At 34.1% G+C, this 15,964-nt stretch overlaps 1 protein-coding gene across 1 annotated transcript; it reads right to left on the bottom strand.

Moving 5' to 3' along the window:
- Window positions 1–12,613: 12,613 nt before the first annotated feature.
- LOC131055077 (blue copper protein) lies at window positions 12,614–15,113 on the bottom strand. The gene is made up of 2 exons (XM_057989719.2): window positions 14,723–15,113; window positions 12,614–13,271 (listed from the first exon to the last, which is right to left on the bottom strand). Exons 1-2 carry the CDS (start codon window positions 14,907–14,909, stop codon window positions 12,802–12,804), a joined length of 657 nt encoding a protein of 218 aa, XP_057845702.1. The 5' UTR covers window positions 14,910–15,113; the 3' UTR covers window positions 12,614–12,801.
- Window positions 15,114–15,964: the final 851 nt, after the last annotated feature.

The following is a 15,964-nucleotide window of genomic DNA, read 5'->3' as shown; positions in this document are numbered from 1 at the left end:
TGTAAGAATGTATGATATTTCAACAAGAGTTTTCCCTTGATGTACAATTTTCTTTTTTATGCTTGAGGATTTATTTATAACTTGGCTTCTTCTTATTTACTTGGTGGTAAATGGGCTTCTTAGGATGTTTGAGGGACTTGGGTTTATGGTGCACGATTGTAATTGGTTAGATTTTTTATTGGGGTAGAGATGCTGAAACAAAATCAGAGATGTCGATCCTCAAAAGCGAAAAACATTGATCCTCAGTGGTAGAGATGCTGAAATAGAGGTGGAGATGTCGTTCCTTAGGTGGAGATGCTAAAACTCAAATTTGACAATTTTAGATGTAAGTTTGGAAAATTTGGTCAAATTTTGGTCAATTTGGAAAATTTTGGATTTTTGTCTACACTTGGCAAGAAATATCAGATAGTGACAAGCACATTGGCCAAGGTAATACTTATAGTAAGCATGAAAGTGAGGAGGGCCTAGATTAGCTTGATGTTACAAAATTTATTGATTTTCACAATGAAGACACACAAAATGCGTACAACTTAGGCTGGAAAGTGGATACTATTTGTTGATCCCCACGTGGATTTCTCCATATACCTAGATAGTGCAGATAGATAGAGACTTGGTAGCACTGGCTTCTCTCCATGACACTCACTTCTTGAGCATATCAGAATCTCTTACCCTGAAGATCCAGAGATCTTATGAATCGAGGGACATCTATCTCTACTTTGAATGATACCTGTAGGGCTACTTCAGAGATCTAACCTCCTGTATCAACAAGCAAATGGGATTTTGGCTACTGCAACAAGGTGTCTAGTAATGTCCTAAGGGATCCTAGTCCAATGATGAATTCTTGAAGCAAGCCACTTAAGGCTCTAAATGAGCTTATCGGTGCAGAGGAGGCCCCCACATACATCAAAATCACTCAACAATTTAGCCCCCTGACTAGCAGATTTATATAGTGGCTCAGAAAATACTGCTTGAGATCCTAGCGAGAGAGATGATATCCCCAACGTACCTCAATTTTGAACCACGTCCTTTGGGTGATGAGGTCTCCAAGAGGTAGTTATCTACTCAAAAATAAAAATTAGTTGTTGTTAATCAGTTTTCTCTTACACCCAAGGTCCACGAAGGCGAGGGGGCAAGAATGAAATCTAAACTAGTGGCAAAAATTTAAGGTCTTCGACAAACATCCAGCAAAAGATGATTTAGTTTGGTTTTTTTGCCTTGGACACACGAAAAAAGTTGCAAAACTCAAATTAAATTAGTAACACCTTAAAAAATATCTACCCACAACGCAAACGGTGAAGGGAAGGTGCAGACACCAACATCTGCACAGATGCCAATTTAAGGCACTGCCCCATAGACAGAGTTAAAACACCAAAAAATTGAAATTTGAAAATTCAAACTTAAACAAAGGTAGGAAATTTACCAACATAGAGATGTTGATGTAACTGGTTGAGACGTTGATTTAGCCTTTTCACAAACATAGTTAGATTGAAAATAAAAAAATTAAATAATGTTAGAGGGCATGAAAGTAGAGGGGCAGAGATGTTGATCTGCAACGTAGACACTGATGTCTGCGCAAACGCCAAAGTGCAGTTCCCAAAAAAATCTAATTGAGAGGGGGTGGGTGAATTAGTTTTCTCAAAAACTTTACTTAACTCAAACTCAATTTTAGATCTGATAATTAGCAATGAAAGAACAAGTCAACACCACATCAATAGCAAACATAACACCAAGATTTTTGACGTGGAAAACTCGGTTAAGGAAAAAACCATGGTGGGAACCTACCCATAATATGATGATACCCTATTAGAAGTATATGAAATATTACAATGGGGAATTCACAAGCATTCAGGCACACTTCCTAGAGATCACTGCTCCAAAACAAGAAGGGCCAAAACCCTAAGGAAGACTCATTGTCTTACAAACAAATTTTGATTACATCTGAAAAATCATGAACTGAGAAAATAGCATCTCTTCATGCCTAGTTACAGTTTCAGTTAAACACACAATCTAATCTACTCTGTCACACTTCTTCACACTTCTAAAAGATCAAAACATTTGTTCACACACTTATCTGATCATACACATTCAGATACACTCGCAGATACATCTCTCATATGATTATTACATATATTTATACATGTCATCAACCTATCTTTCAAGGTTTGCTCAACACACATAATAAATTACAAAGATATAACCATAACCATACATGCTACAATATTACACGTGGACCAAAACAATTCTAGGTGAGACATAGTATGGACCTAAATCAACACCTCAAACATGTAACACCTCCAATAATTATGCCTCGAATATCTACAACACGCTACATTCATCATGTCAACCAAGAACATGAAGAACACCACCGGATCAAGGAAAATCATCAATAACGTGCTCACCAATCAATGTGAACCACCAACACAAATAGAACATGATATAAAAATATCCACAAGCATCATGAATTAGCACATAAACTACCGCACCAACAGCACTTACTAGAATATTCATCATCATTATACCGAACTTCAAGAACACTTACTGAACTTACTGTCAAATTGAAATATTCACTTGTGGACCTCCAAATCATGAAGCATCTGAGTTGAGGACACACTATAATGTCCCAAACACTTTGCCAAATATGAAAACCAAGATATTGCAACGCAGAGCAATGCGGAGCAAAATCCAGAACATCGATCAACGCTGAACAACTGAAAAACCAACCACAATACCAGATCTCATAACTCAATCAAATCACCATGGGAACCTTGTTGGACACAATGGATCACTAAGAGGGGGGTGAATCAGTAATTTAAACACTTCTTTTCTAATCAAGGATATAACGATATACTATAAATTAAAAAGAGTGTTGACTGATAAACCAAACAATGCAAACTAAGTGTGTGAAAGGATTTACTATAACATCAATATACCACATACACAAGAATGCATCACATGACACCAGATATACGAGGAAAACCTAATGTGGGAAAAACCTTGGTGAGAATAGTTGTTGGAGATCTTTTGTTCCAATCCAGCCTCATAATGAAAATGATCTGATTATAATTTTAGGGCACCAGCCCAAGGAGCACCAACCCCTAATTTATGAGCACCGACTCAAAGGAGCACCAACCCCTGAACAATTTATAGGCTACAACCTAAAGGAGCTACAACCCCTGCACTAAGCACCTACTTAGTGAAGACAATATGAAGATTCAAATACATAAATAAATTCCCTGTTACAAATGAAGTTTTGCAACCCTTCAATACTCTGCTCTATTGGTTTCAATCTTACCGGTTTGTGAAAACTCCACACACCCTACAACAATGCCTTTTAGCTGATTATTACTTTGCTGAAAATTCTCTTCCTCTGAATGCTGGATTCAATTCACACTTGATCACACTTTGCCAGGTTCTACCTCTGTCGGTTTGTTCTTTGTCGGTTCACACACACCTTACCGATTTCTCCTTCAACACACAGTCACTTTAGATATTTCTTATTTTTTCTCAACACAATCTTTTTTCACACTCTTTCATTCACCAGCATCATCACATATCAGTCTTAGGTTGACATCTTTTAAACTTGAGGCCTCCCACCAAAAACTAATTCAAACTTAGGATGGTTAGGGTTTCCCTCCTTCAATCAAATTTGTATCCAATCTGATTCGATCTACCTTGGATCGCTCACCTGCTTTTGGGAGATGCATATGTACATATTTGTATTCATCCAATGCATGTTTGCTAAAAATAGAAAACTTAAACTTGCTTTTCGGCCTTGTTCTTTGTCAACCCCATTTATAATCCAGTTGTTTCTTTTTTGAGGTCAATCTACAATCAGATTTCATTCTTCGATCACAATTCCTCAATTGTCTGATCATTCTCTGTCGTCCATTCTTCCTCGAGCCGCATCAATCTGTCATCAACCCATGATTTGCGGTTTTATCATTTAATGACCACCAACTACATAGACAACCATGTCGATGAATATTTCACCGACCTCTACATGTTTTCCACCTCAACTCCATGGGGCACACATCAGCATACATTCAACTCACTGACAAAGAGTTGGTTCAAACTAGAACATCTCTACTGATACAAACCCTTACTAGTATGTATCACTCTTACCAGCAACACATTATCCTGACAATCCATCTTACCTTTCGGTATGTCTTCATGCCATTCTTTTTGTTCTTCTCTTTGGGTATTGTTGTGATTCATCTAGCATTCTGCCTCTTCATCACAAACAAACAACCATCCTTCATACCGGTTCATGCCTTACTAGTTATTACTCAAGTGTGCCAACACACTCCTGCATCTCACCTCATACTGGTGATATCATCTGTCAACTCAGAACATACTTCTCTTCTTTATGTCAGTTCAATCTTCTTCATACTGGTTGACACACTCTACCAGTAGCTACAATACCAGTTGACATCAATGACAACTCAATACCAACAATCTCCAACAATCTCCCTCGTTGGCATCGATGTCAACACTTTCTATATCGATTTCTCTCCCCCTTTGACAACAATGGCAAAGGGAACCTTAGTCTAACACCAATCATACTACTAGACTCCAACCTTATTCTCTCCCTTTAGTAGTTGAATTACAACTCATGTCTTCAACCAGTAGGACACATTCTCCCCTTGTGTCCATGCTTCATGATTCAAGAGTCATAAGATAATAACAATTGTTGACTCCCCCTGAACCATACATCTCCCTACACATTTAAGTGTTGCCTGATGGTGGGACAACTCCCATCTTTTGTCTCAAGTACTCAAATGTGCCCAAAGGAAGTGGCTTGGTAAATGTCAGCAATCTGCTCACCGGTTGGAACATACTCTACTGTGACCTCCTTGTCTGCTACCTTCTCCCTCAAGAAGTGATACTTGATTGCAATGTGTTTTGTTCTTGAGTGCATTACTGGATTCTTGGAGATGTTGATTACACTTGAGTTATCATACCAGATTGGAATAGGTTCTGGTATCTCCACCTGTATGTCCTTCAGTGTCTGCTATATACTCGGCCTCAGCAGTAGATAATGACACTGAATCTTGCTTCTTGTTGTGCCATGATACTAACCAGTCTCCTAGGTAGAAAGAACCTCCACTTGTACTCTTTCAATCATCAATACAACCTGCCCAATCTGCATCAGTATAAGCCTGCAAAGTGAAGTCTCCTGTCTTTGGATACCACAGGCCATAACTGATTGTTCCTTGAAGGTATCTGAAGATTCTCCTGACTGCATTTAAGTGAGACTGTTTAGGAGCAGCTTGGAATCTTGCAACCATGCAAACTGCTTGTACAATATTTGGTCTAGATGTTTTTAGATTAACAGACTACCAATCGTAGACCTATACAGTGTCTGCTCTACTTCTGGTGACTCATCTAGTTTTCTCAATTTACAACCAGTAACCATGGGAGTACTTACCGGTTTGTTGTCCGCCATTTGAAACTTTTTCAACATGTCTTTAACATACTTGGTTTGTGAGATGAAAATTCCTTTCTCCTGTTGTGAGATCTACAAACCAAGAAAATAGGACAACTCACCCAGCATGGACATCTCAAATTTTGTCTTCATCTGATCTACAAATTCTTTGCACATGATGTCCTTGTCTCCACCAAAGATAATGTCATCCACATATACAACAACTATAATCATATGATCTCCATTTACTTTAATATACAAGTTGTTATCCTCATTCCCTTTCCGAAATCCTCGCTCTTTCAAGTATTTGTCTAACTGGGAATACCATTCTTTGGGGGTTTGCTTCAAACCATACAAGGCTTTCTTCAACCGGCATACAAAAATCTCATCATTATGTAATAGATATCATTTTGGTTGTTCCATATAGACTTCTTCTTCAAGATTACCATTCAGAATTACAGATTTGACATCCATTTGGTAAACCTTGTATCCTTTATAGGAAGAAAAATCTAAAAACATTCTTATTGCCTCTAACCTAGTAACTGGTGCAAAGGTTTCTTCAAAGTCAATACCTTCCACTTGAGCATACCCTTTGCAAACTAACCTTGCTTTATGTCGGATTATATTGCCTTCTTCATTCATTTTGTTTTGGTAGACCCACTTGGTACCTATGACATTCTTGTCTGTCGGTCGAGGAACAAGCTCCCAAGTTTGATTTTTATCAATTTGTTTCAGCTCTTCATCCATGCCATCTACTCACTTTTCACTTTTGCTAGCTTCATCAGAAAATTTAGGCTCAATTTCTATCATGAGGCATAAATTTACCTGCTCATTATTCTGGGCTAGTCTCCTTCTAGTCTGCACACCTTCATTTTTATCTCCTATGATCTATTCTTTCGGATGGTTCTTCTGCACATACCGATTGGGGTTCTTGCTTGGTGCTTCTTCTACTAGTCCATTGTCATATTGTTCTTCATATTCAACATCTGAATCATTAATGTAGGGTGCCAGTGCAGATTTTCTCTTATGTAGGTCTTCATCTATTCTCACATTTATACTATCAACCATTTTTCTTAATCTCTTGTTGTAGCATTTGTAGGCTTTTCTATTGGTTGAGTAACCCAAGAATATTCCTTCATCACTCCGAGAACCAAAACTTCCTAATGCATCAGCATCTCTTTTGATGAAACACTTACTTCCAAACACTTTAAAATGATTTAGTGATGGTTTCCGGTCATACCATAACTCATAAGGAGTCATTCTATTGTTCACTCTTAGGCGTACTCGGTTTAATGTGTAGACAACGGTATGAACTATTTCCTTCCAGTATTTATCCGGTATGCTTGCCTCATTCAACATTGTTCTAGCCATCTCCTTCAGGCCAAATTCAAGGTTTTAGGAGCAACTAATTGGATCATGACATCATAAAATGATGTCATTGGATGATGTCATAATGTGTATGTCGCTCTTAGTTGTTTGTGTCAGGAGAAAAATGATGTCATTGGATGATGCCATCATGTGCATTTGACTCTTAGTTTTTTGGATGATGTCATCATATGTATGACTAATTCTGTAGACATTATGCGACTTCTAAGTCACCTTCTCCCTATTTCAACAATATTTTTCTATGGCTAGAAGGTTCAAGTTGTAATGTTATTTTTGCATTCCACGTTTATTTTTTCTCTTTCAACAGATACGACAACACCATATCAAGAATTTTGGTGACATATCGAGCGTTTTTCTTTGAATCAACATGTGGTCACATGTCGCTTCAAAGAGGGGCAAAATGTACACACCTAAAACTTGCACAACTAATTAAATGAATTATATTCATTTAATCATCATTTATTCACCTATTAATTAGACTAAGCTTTCAATTTGGAATCAATCTTAGTCTCATATCTTGCATTCCATCTTGCATTTCATATTTTCATATCATTTGATCATCTAGCTAGGATCTTAGTTGCATTCATTTTGATCTTGGCATATCCTTCAATCTCGTTCTTTAGGTTGACATCTAAAAGATCAAGTGCTCTTCCAAGTGAGAACCACCTTGAATCTTGAAGATCCTTGGAGATAGAGGAACATTAGACATGCTTGGGGTTCTTGATTTTGAAGCTAACTTAGTTTAGTTTCTATTTTGATTTCTAACTCTAACATAATGTTTCATGTGTGTTTTTGATGTTGTTTGATTCTCTTTTGCAGATTCCACACTTTTGAGCACACAATTATATTTGCTTTGAAGGATGTTATAATGTGTGTTTGAGATTTAGATAAGTCTTGAATTGATCCGCAACTTAATATTATTGATGCTACATATGTTTTAAGCTAACCTATTTTGGGTCACAAATTTCAGTTGATAGGTCCTATTGGTGCTGACCTAATTAATATTTTGAAGGTTTTGTACATGATATATAAGGAAGGATAAATCATTTGTGAAGCAAGTGCTAGAAATTTATGATATGTGGAATGGTTTAATAATGAATCAATTGAGAATGAAGTGTGTGTGTGTGTGAGAGATGGAATTGTGAATTTAAATATTGTAAAACCAAATAAGATTCAACCACATAAAACCCTAGTTCTACAATGAAATCCACCATACACCAATAAAGAACCTAAAAACATGCAAAACATCAAATATGAAATATTATACCATTCACATGCCCATTAGGGTTTGATTACCATTTTTTCCTATCTTCATTGATCTTGTTTGATGTAGTTGCTCTTAGATTTTATGTGTGCACAAGAAAACAAAGAACGAATTGTGGTTGTGTAGTTTGATAGTGTGTAGATTCTTCACTTGAATGATTGAGATATCAAATGATAGGGAAAGGATCTTTTTTTTATAGAGAGAACCCTAGAAATGGAGGGCTAGGACTAAGAGGTGGAGGGATAAATGGTCGACTTAGATTAGAGGGTAGGTATAGAAAATAGGTAAAATATTAGAAAGGTGGTTAAAGGTAAATTAAGAGATGAATGACAAGTGTCATGGAAGGAAAAAGCTAATGAATTTAATTAAATAAATAAAGATTTATTTAATTTAATAGAAGAGGTGGGGCCAGTTAAATAAATAAAATATTTATTTAATATAGGAAAGAGAAATTTAAATAAATAAAATATTTATAATTTAAATTAGGTAAGGCTAGAAGAGGATAATGAATTAATTAAATAAATAAAAATCTATTTAATTAATAGAAGGCTTAGGATAAAATAATTTAATCAATAAAATATTTATTTAATTAGGCTAGGAAAATTTTAGGTGTCTACAGTGTGAAATCTGTATGGCATAGTAACCATGCTACAAAAGAGGACTACAAATTAACATATGTCAAATGCTTCTTCTACAACAGTTCATGTTATAATTTTCATGTATCCTACTACTAGCTAGTGAGTCTCTTCAATAGGTCCATGTTCCATTATATCTTGCTTTGCAAATCCTTTTCAAGAGTAGTGAGCTTCCTTGGGTAGTGAGCCCTATAAAAATCATTGTAATATATGTTTCATATAGTGTGAGTTAACTCTCCCCATGACTTTTCCCTCCTTGGGTTTTCCACATAAAAATCTTGGTGTTCTTGAGTGGTGCATGTCTTTGTTTCTATTCTTTCCTTCTATAGATCTAATTTAATGTTTAATTTCTTACTGATACTTAAGTTTTAGTTTATGCATATTCACCCCCTCCCCCTCTCAAAATCTAGGTGTGTTCAACATATAACCATATAGAATATCATTAAAGTGAGTTTATGTGGTGCAATATTAGAACTCACTTGAACTTTTCTAAAGATTTATGTATGATATCCTTATATAGAGGTGATGTACAATATTACATATTCTAAAAAATAATAGATAATATCATATTTTTATGTATTGTACAACTATAAGTGTAGACACAAGAGGAATACCTAGGTTATTAGATGGAAGAACTACCCAATTCAATGTAAGTTTACGACCCTAGCCATGTGTGCTAACTTTGTGAAGTAGGATCCTCATAAAATATAAGTTTATATCTAGGTAATAATAATCGGGGTGATACTTAACAATGACTCTAGGTCTCACTGGAGTGTATATAATATCAACCATACAACATGAGGTAAAGAGGATAGACATGAATAAAAAGAAGTGGAACATAAGAAGACATAAAAGAACTAAAAACACCCTCAAACATTCTATAATTTGAAAATATGCAATAAAATATATAGATTCTTGTAAATGAATGGTAAAATATACAAGATGAACCAAACCATGACAATTCTCTATCACTTTGATTAAGTTTAAATTTAATCATCAATAGGATATCATTATTTAAGGAACCATAATTATTGGTCAAAATAAATTAACACATAAAGATGAATCAAGTTAGTACCATCAAAGTCATCAAGAAATAACTCCTCGCTACTTGAGAAATAAAATAATTATGTAAATCATAAGTTAACAATGAATCATCAATGGTATATACATGATAAGTTAATTAACTATCTTCAAAATTCTTTCTATCATAATTTAATTTATCACAAGTTAATTTTCAACCATCATGAATACCCATAGAGTCAACATGAGATGTAAAAAAATTACCATCACAAAGCATAATGTCATCATGTATAAATTAAGTAAATCACATAAATCACCATGTATAGACTCATCATAAGTTCCATAGTTAGAGAACATGAACCTAAAGGTAAATAAATACTACTATCATGGCATGAACAAAGAGTGTAATCATTACATATCACATCATCATGACTAGCCAATAGAGATGAAAAATAACACATATCATATCATCCTTAGGAGTATCACTATAAGATAGAGATACCTTATCAATATCTATCATACAAGATGTACTATCATCATAAACCAAAGTGTTGTAAGGAAAAGTAATCAAAGGTAAAATATCACCATGCTTGAATTAACACTATATCACAAGTCATAATAAAAGTATGATCAAGATGAACTACATCAACAAGTGAAGTGAGCATACCTAAAAGAGAATGTGAATAGTAGTTCAAACCTTAGATGAAGGAAGAAAAATTAAAAACATGGAAAAGCAAAACCTACACAGAAAACACATCCTTATGCATAAAATATAGACAATGGTATAAAGAATAAGATAATCGAATGACACAAAGCATACAAACACATCAAAATCTATAAGGCATGCATGAAGAAAGACCAAAGAAAAAATTCAATAATAATCAATTTAACAAATTCAATCAAATGATAAGACACAATCAACAACTTATTGGAAGGGTAAAGATCTAATACATATCAAATAGTGAGGGTCCAATCCCTAAAGAATAAAATGATATACAAGAGATTAAGGATCTTAATATGAAAGTAAAAAATAAGCAAGCACTAACATGTAAAAATAAAAATTACCAAGTAAATCCTAAGGGTCAAACAAGGGTAAGAGGTAGGGTGGAAATCAAATAAATATTATCTAAAACCCTAACAGAGAAAGATAAATTGTAAGGAATGTAAGAGTATGGAGTACATCAAAATGGAAAGAAAAATACATCAATTATTTAAATATTCTCTAGGGTAAAATGATTAAACCATAATGAGTAACATTCTAACCTAGGATAAAAAAAACTAGGACTAATAAAATTCTTGAAACAAATATTAAAATTTTAAATAAGTAAATAATTGTATTAAGTTCTAGGTTCAATGTTGATTTAACTATTATAGATTTCATTAAATGATTTGTTAATATGCTAGAAAGTTTGGACATATTGAATGACTACACTAAGATTGAAAAAACTATTGTCTATTTTTCTAGTTCATTTTTGTAGCTACCAAACTAAACTTACTGCTTGAGGATGTGTATTTAGAAGCTACCTACAACCTATGTCTAAAGAGGTGTGGTGTGAAAAGAAATTGTTTACGAGTTTGCTAAGAAAGGATTGTTCTCCTTTGTTCAAACTATGTTGTTAAGTTAATAGTATGGAACCACAATTGAAAACAACAAGAAGTCATACAATATGCCTAAATTGTGAATAAAATGTTGATGTCTATAGATGCATGCTAGAGGCATTTCTTGATTTTCTAAATGATCCAAAATGAATTATGGTTTTGTTCTTTTATGCAACGCTCTAGCATGCAATTTAAAATATTTATTACTTTAATCAATCCATAATGACTACTTGAAAAGGAGGGAATAAACCTACTTTTATATTTTAAACTTGAAAGTTGGATCACTTCCTCATTTTGCTAACCAAACCTATGCCAATTCTATTTTACACAAATTTGACTTGGAATAATAAATGGATAATATTAAGAGCAAGATCAGTCCTTGAGAATGTGTGAAGGTGAAATCAAGTTAAGATTGATTTATTTACTAATTTCCATATACAAAACAAGAATACATCATTTTATGCATAATTGATTACATTGAAAATAACCCTACCAAAATAAACTAACTATATATATATATATATAGATATACACAATTACATCAATAAAAATTATTGATATTGAAAATGACAAAGTTATTATTTTAATATTAGAAATACTTCTTTAATTATCATTTATTAGTGACAAAACTTTAAAGCAGATTGTAAACAGGGACATAGCATTTTACACATTATTGATTACATTAAAAATAACCTTACCAAAACAAACTAACCATACATATACACACTTACATCAATAAAATTATTGTAACTAACCAAATTAATTTAATATTAAAAATATTTCTTTAATTATCATTTATTAATGATAATTTTTTAAAGTACAAAATAAACAAGAATGTAACATTTTAGACACTATTAATTACATAAAAAATAACCTTACCAAAATAAATTAATTATATATACACAGAGATCAATAAAATTATTGTAAATGATCAATTATTAATTTTTATATTTCTTTAATTATCATTTATTAACCACAAAAATTTAAAATACAAAATAAGAAACAACAAAACATTTTACACACTATTGATTACATTTAAAATAACCTTACCAAAATAAACTAACATTATTATTTTTTTAATATTAAAAATACTTCTTTAATTTTCCTTTATTAACAGCAAAAAGCACAATTAGAAATTCACAATAAAAAGAAGACATCAAAACTCTCGTGTTTTGCAATCAAAACCGTTTTCAACCAGTCAAAACTCAGTATAAAAATCAGCCATCAAAACTCGCGTAGATGACATAAGATGAAAAGCAATTGCTAAATTATGTGTTCTCTCTCAATAACACACGCTGAAACATTTTATCACTCGAAAAAAACTGTCTTTCATAGATCAAAATATGAATTTTGTATGAATAAGATGATTATTGTTCACATCACAACAGGGTTATCAAAGAATTCCAGCCCACCTCCTAAACAAATGCCATGAAAAAACTACATTTTCAACAAGATAACATGCAGGGAAAAAACTACAGACAAAATAACAGGGCACCCAATACCCAGATGAATGCCAGTAAGGCAGAGCCTGCAGATGTAACATGAGCACTGCTTCTAGAGGCAGATGCTGCAGGAGCGTTGGCAGGAACATGGCTGCTTTTAGGAGAACTAGCAGAAGCTGAAGGAGATGGTGATGGTGCAGCAGATTTGGGTTTCACTGAAGCAGAAGAAGAAGGAGCAGAGTCGTTTGCAGGGGATGGTGCAGTTTCAGGAGAAGAAGAAGGAGCAGAGCCATTTGCTGCCAAAACATTTATTGCTACCTTCTGCCCTGCTTCACAGTGGCCTGTGATTCCACATAGATAGTAATAGAGGCCCGCCTTAGATAGTGGCAAAATGTTGTTCCCACCTTCATAAGTAGCAATGGGTGAACTGTTCTTGCAAGAATCATAATCGTTTTCTGTCACTTGAAGCACATTGTGCCAGGTCTTGTTGTAAAGGAACACTGCACATAAACCAGAAGCAGTCAAATGATCCAATATACAAATGAAAAGAAAGGGAAGAGGAAAAGATTTAGTTTTGGGTCAGATTTTTCTTTGAAAAGATGAACCAAATGACCTAGATCATGCAATCAAGATCATCTCTTTTGTTCTGTTGTGGGTAAACCAGTTACCAGATCTGTAATGGAGCTCTAATGGTGTGTTTATGCTTGTAATGGATGGATAACTCTGCTGTGTCAATCATATAAACTTCAGTTTATATGTGAGTTACTCCACCTTAGACATTTCCTTTTGATCCCAAAGTTAAGTAGCTTTGTATTTGGTTGGTCCAAAAATAAGCTAAAAATATACATAATAGATTGTAGTCGTATGATTTCCACAGTCCATCCATGTTATTGCACATTGCTTTTTGTATAAATTGTGTGAATTTATTCCTTCAAGTTTCAGATCAAACTCTATCATCCATCATCAAGAAGAAGAGAGCAAGACGAGAAAAAAATAGAATGATGGATCATGGAGTTTGATCCGAAACATCGAGAAAATGAATTCACACAGTTTATACCAGCACAATATACATAATAGATGTTCATAAAAATACAATGCTAGGAAAACAACTTAGGACTTGATATGAAAACTGTCTCAAACAGAGTGAAATATGATACAATAAACAGGGTTTTGTCAAATTGAGAGTGATTCAAATTTGTTACGCATGATTTTGAAACGATTAACTTAAAGATGACCAACTATCAGATCCTCTCCCTAAACAACAAAAACAATGTAAAGATGATCAACTATTAGATCCTCTTCCTAAACAACAAAATCAACATAAAGATGATCAACTATTAGATCCTCTCCCTAAAACAACGAAACCATTAGACAGCTTGTCTAATAAATCTAGGCAGTCAAATCTTAATTTTCCAAACTTGACTCACTAAGGAGCATCTAATGCAGAGACTAAGTCCAATCAAGTGAACATGTTCTACCAAGCAAGTTGATAACCTTCTCTCATAGATGTTTCAAGCTTAAACTATACATGAAAGTGACTTTCTCAGGCTTATCAAGAAACAAATATGTACTAGATCCAAGCATCTATGATGGGAACGTCTATCTAGCCAACTACAATGCACAATCATAAAAAGGAGATTGTGTTTTAGTTGGCTGGATAGCCACAGCTATCTATGATAGCCTAAAACTAAACGAAAAAGGGTTGTGATGTTGTTCACAGGGGCAAATCTAATGAAGAGTCTTGTCCAAAGAGTCCTTTTAAGTGAATACAAAAAAACAGGGCAGTCAATTATCATGCAATCATACAACATTACAAAAGGACAGTTCATTGATTGCTTCTTAAGACTACAAATCCCTTTAAACCTTACCATAACTTGACAAATCCTGCTACATTCTTTCCCAGCGAAAGAAAATCAAATGCAAGAGGATCTGAAGGTCTGTATAAACTTACACAAAGAGTCCCCCACATAAAAATCATTGGATTCTGCCCAGGCTGTGTAATTCACTTTTCCTATTCTCCAACCATCTGCATCTCCCACTTTATATTGAGTAGCAGAAGTGAGTCTCACTGCTACCATCAAAACCAATACCAATTCCACCAACATTGCAGCTTTGACAAGCCTTGTATTCCCCACCATGATTGAAAATGTAGCAAGGCCTTCCTGAACAGAGAAGGATGGCCTTAAGAATAGCAGGAAGAATATCAGCTCCCTGTGCTTACTGATCTAATCTCTACTATTATAACACAATATAAGTCTAGAAAGTCAAACAATGCATGGAACTTCTCAAAGATTATAAGTGGTTGAATCCCAAGAACAGAGCAAAATATGAGGCCAAGGAAAGGACAGTAAACAAAGAACTAATTGCTTGTTTGATCATTTCAAGGGCACTCAAGCATTGGTATATGTAGAGAATTCTAACAAATGCAAAGCATAGAAGAAAATGCTTATCTGGGGTAAAATCAACCCTCTGTATTAAATGCATCTGTAGATCTCCTTCAAATGTGGGGATACTCAACAATGCAATCTTGAAAGATGCAATCTTAACCGTTTGTTTTGACATTGGAGACAGTGGGTCTCTTAAAATATACCCGAATAGTTAGGAAATTAAGTAAAGCTCATTGATTCTGTCACCTTAGCCTAATAAAATGCTGGTATTTTACAACTTAGGGCATAATTGCAATTCAAAGGAAGAGAAAATTAAGGACAGCATAGTCTCCAAAGAATATCTTCTGGATTTAGAACACATTGTCCAAGTAAAAAAATAGGCAAATCCCCACTATGCCCATGTTCTGTCTTTATTGGACGTTAAGTTTAAGTTGTGTACTTTATCCAGCATTTAAGTCTCTTCATTTTGCTTCCGTGGAAGTCTCTTGTCCATGCATTATTACAATTTTTTTATTTCTATCTACGTGCAATGAAAATTGACATTTCATAAAATTAAAGATCTTGAAAAAGCAAATAAATGTCTGTAGGCTAATGTGGTTAAATTTATATAAATAAGTACAAATTAGCTTAGCTAAATAAATGACATATAGATTATTGACCATAAGCTATTTAAAAAATGATTATAAATCAGTTATAATGGGTAAAATATGTGTATCGGGATCATAAAATAGTCATAATAGTCAAAAATATGAACTAGATTCCGAATATTGGGATCAAGGAATAATCATATTGTCAAAAGTGTCAAT

Source organism: Cryptomeria japonica, chromosome 5, assembly GCF_030272615.1.
Source record: "Cryptomeria japonica chromosome 5, Sugi_1.0, whole genome shotgun sequence".
In the NCBI taxonomy this organism is placed as follows: domain Eukaryota; kingdom Viridiplantae; phylum Streptophyta; class Pinopsida; order Cupressales; family Cupressaceae; genus Cryptomeria; species Cryptomeria japonica.
The sequence above is the reverse complement of the archived record's forward strand: the minus strand, read 5'-3'. Positions and strand labels throughout refer to the sequence as shown.